Source organism: Mesitornis unicolor, unplaced genomic scaffold, assembly GCF_000695765.1.
Source record: "Mesitornis unicolor isolate BGI_N332 unplaced genomic scaffold, ASM69576v1 scaffold50107, whole genome shotgun sequence".
NCBI lineage: Eukaryota > Metazoa > Chordata > Aves > Mesitornithiformes > Mesitornithidae > Mesitornis > Mesitornis unicolor.
This window is the reverse complement of record NW_010199351.1, coordinates 424-2,513: the sequence shown is the minus strand read 5'-3', so window position 1 is coordinate 2,513 and position 2,090 is coordinate 424. Positions and strand designations below refer to the sequence as shown.

General features: G+C 56.1%; 1 protein-coding gene across 1 annotated transcript in view; it reads left to right on the top strand.

Annotated features, from left to right (window-relative positions):
• Positions 1-564: 564 nt before the first annotated feature.
• LOC104544524 (regulation of nuclear pre-mRNA domain-containing protein 2-like) overlaps positions 565-2,090 on the top strand; it is a gene marked incomplete at both ends in the record, with an annotated part of 1,945 nt that continues 419 nt past the window's right edge. The window contains 1 exon segment of the mRNA XM_010189421.1: positions 565-2,088. Within this exon segment, the coding sequence (XP_010187723.1) occupies positions 565-2,088 (1,524 nt within the window).

The window sequence follows — 2,090 nt, the reverse complement described above, 5'->3', positions numbered from 1 at the left end:
CAACTCCTGAGATTCTGAGATTCTGTGATTCGCAGACAGCTTTTTCTCAGCTAGTGTGTGTGTTGCAAACCAGGGAGTTTTATTACTGTTGTGCATATCTTCACGTTTTTGCTGTGACCAAAGCACGCTTACCAGAACCCTTTCTGGAAGGGAGACCAGGAAAGGTCTTTGTGGTTTCCTTGTGCTTCTGAGTGTGCTTTTTTACAGCAAAAAAACTTCCCAGAGGCGCTGCGTCCCTTTCGCACCTCGCATGTGTAACCCTGGTCAGCAGTGCAGGGCTTTTACACCTGGCTGCAAAGCCAGGGTGAGTTCTTACAGACCTTGTTCAGATGTCTATTGTAATTTATATTTATGAATCAGCCTGAGCCTCTGGCAAAAGTTTGCACCTTGGTGGGTGCTAATGTCAATATTAAAGCAGCAAAATCCAGTCATTTTCCTGGCTAAAACATGAAGTTGTTGCAGGGAGCAGCATCGGCGGTACAAACCCAAAAGCTTTCCCTTGGTGGGGGCTGGGGTTGGCTTTGCTCCTACCCGAGCACCTGAAGGCAGCGTTGTGTTTTCCAGGGTTGTCGTCCTTGCTCCAGAGCGTTGCTGGGAACACCGCGCAGTCGAGCGAAGCCGCGTCACAGAGCACCTCGGCGTCACCGGCCAACACCGCTGCTCCTTGCACCAAGGCGAGGAACGTTCCTTCCAGCACCCAGCCCTTCACATCCAAAAGTTTCGGGTATTCTCCAAACTCGTCTACTGCTGAGGTGTCCTCGACGTCGGTCAACAAGGCTCCAGGTGCTCATGCCCCAGGGCTGTCCAGCTCCACTTTTAAGCCGCCGACCAATTCCCTGGGATTTTCCAGTTCCCACCCTACCAGTCCCTCTGCCCTTCTGCCAGCAGAAACTTCACTGGGGCAATCATCTGAAATACCAAAAGCGAAGCTGGAGTTGGAGCCCCCTTCTCCGAGCCTGGAGATGAAGATCCACAATTTCTTGAAGGGAAATCCTGGCTTCAGTGGCCTGAACTTAAACATCCCGATTCTCAGCAGCTTAGGGTCCAGCGTCGCGACGGAGAGTCACGCGCCCGACTTCCAGCGAGGTCCCACCAGCACTTCCATGGACAACGTGGACGGGACGCCGGTGCGCGATGAGCGGAGCGGGACGCCCACCCAGGACGAGATGATGGATAAGCCGACATCGAGCAACGTCGACACCATCTCCCTGCTGTCCAAAATCATGAGCCCTGGTTCTTCTACTCCCAGCAGCACACGGTCACCGCTTCAGAGCCGGGACGACGGATACCCCCAGGAGCTGCCCAATTCGGTGCACGGCTACCGGCCCTTTGGCCTGGGCAGGGAGTCTCCGGCGGGGCTGTACAAGCAGCCTGCGGACAGCATGGAGATTCCCTCCTCCCTGATGGACTCCTCGCAGGAGAAGTTTTACCCAGACACCTCTTTCCAGGAGGATGAAGATTACCGTGACTTCGATTACTCTGGGCCGCCGCCATCGGCCATGCTGAACCTGGAGAAGAAGCCGGCCAAGTCTATCCTGAAATCGAGCAAACTTTCTGAAGCCACAGAGTACCAGCCAGTCCTGTCCAGCTACGGGCAGAGACCGCAGGAGTTTGGCGTGAAGTCATCCTTCCCCCAGTCCATGAGGTCCATTCTCGAGCAGGGCGAGAGCTGTGACCCACTGGCGGCGTCTCCAGGGCTGTACGGGAGCTACGGCCTCCGGGGAAGCGACTCTGCCGCGGACGGCTCCCCTTCTCCCAGCAAGAACGAGGTGTTTTTCGCACCGGACTCCAACCACAACAACTTGCCCAAATCGGCGGTGCACTCTGGCCTCTCACAGAAGCAATACCCGGACTCACCCCACTCGATTCCCCACCGCTCGCTTTTCTCTTCTCCAAACACCCTCTCCAGCCCCGCGGGCCGAGCGCCCGTGGCCAATGTGGAGAAATCATTGGGTTCTTCCATTTCCACCACGTCGACCATCGAGTTCAAGAACATGCTCAAAAACGCCTCCCGTAAGCCCTCCGAGGAGAAGCATTTTGGCCAGATCTCCAAAAGCGGCTCTGGCGAGGGGGTGAGCTTGTCCGGAGCT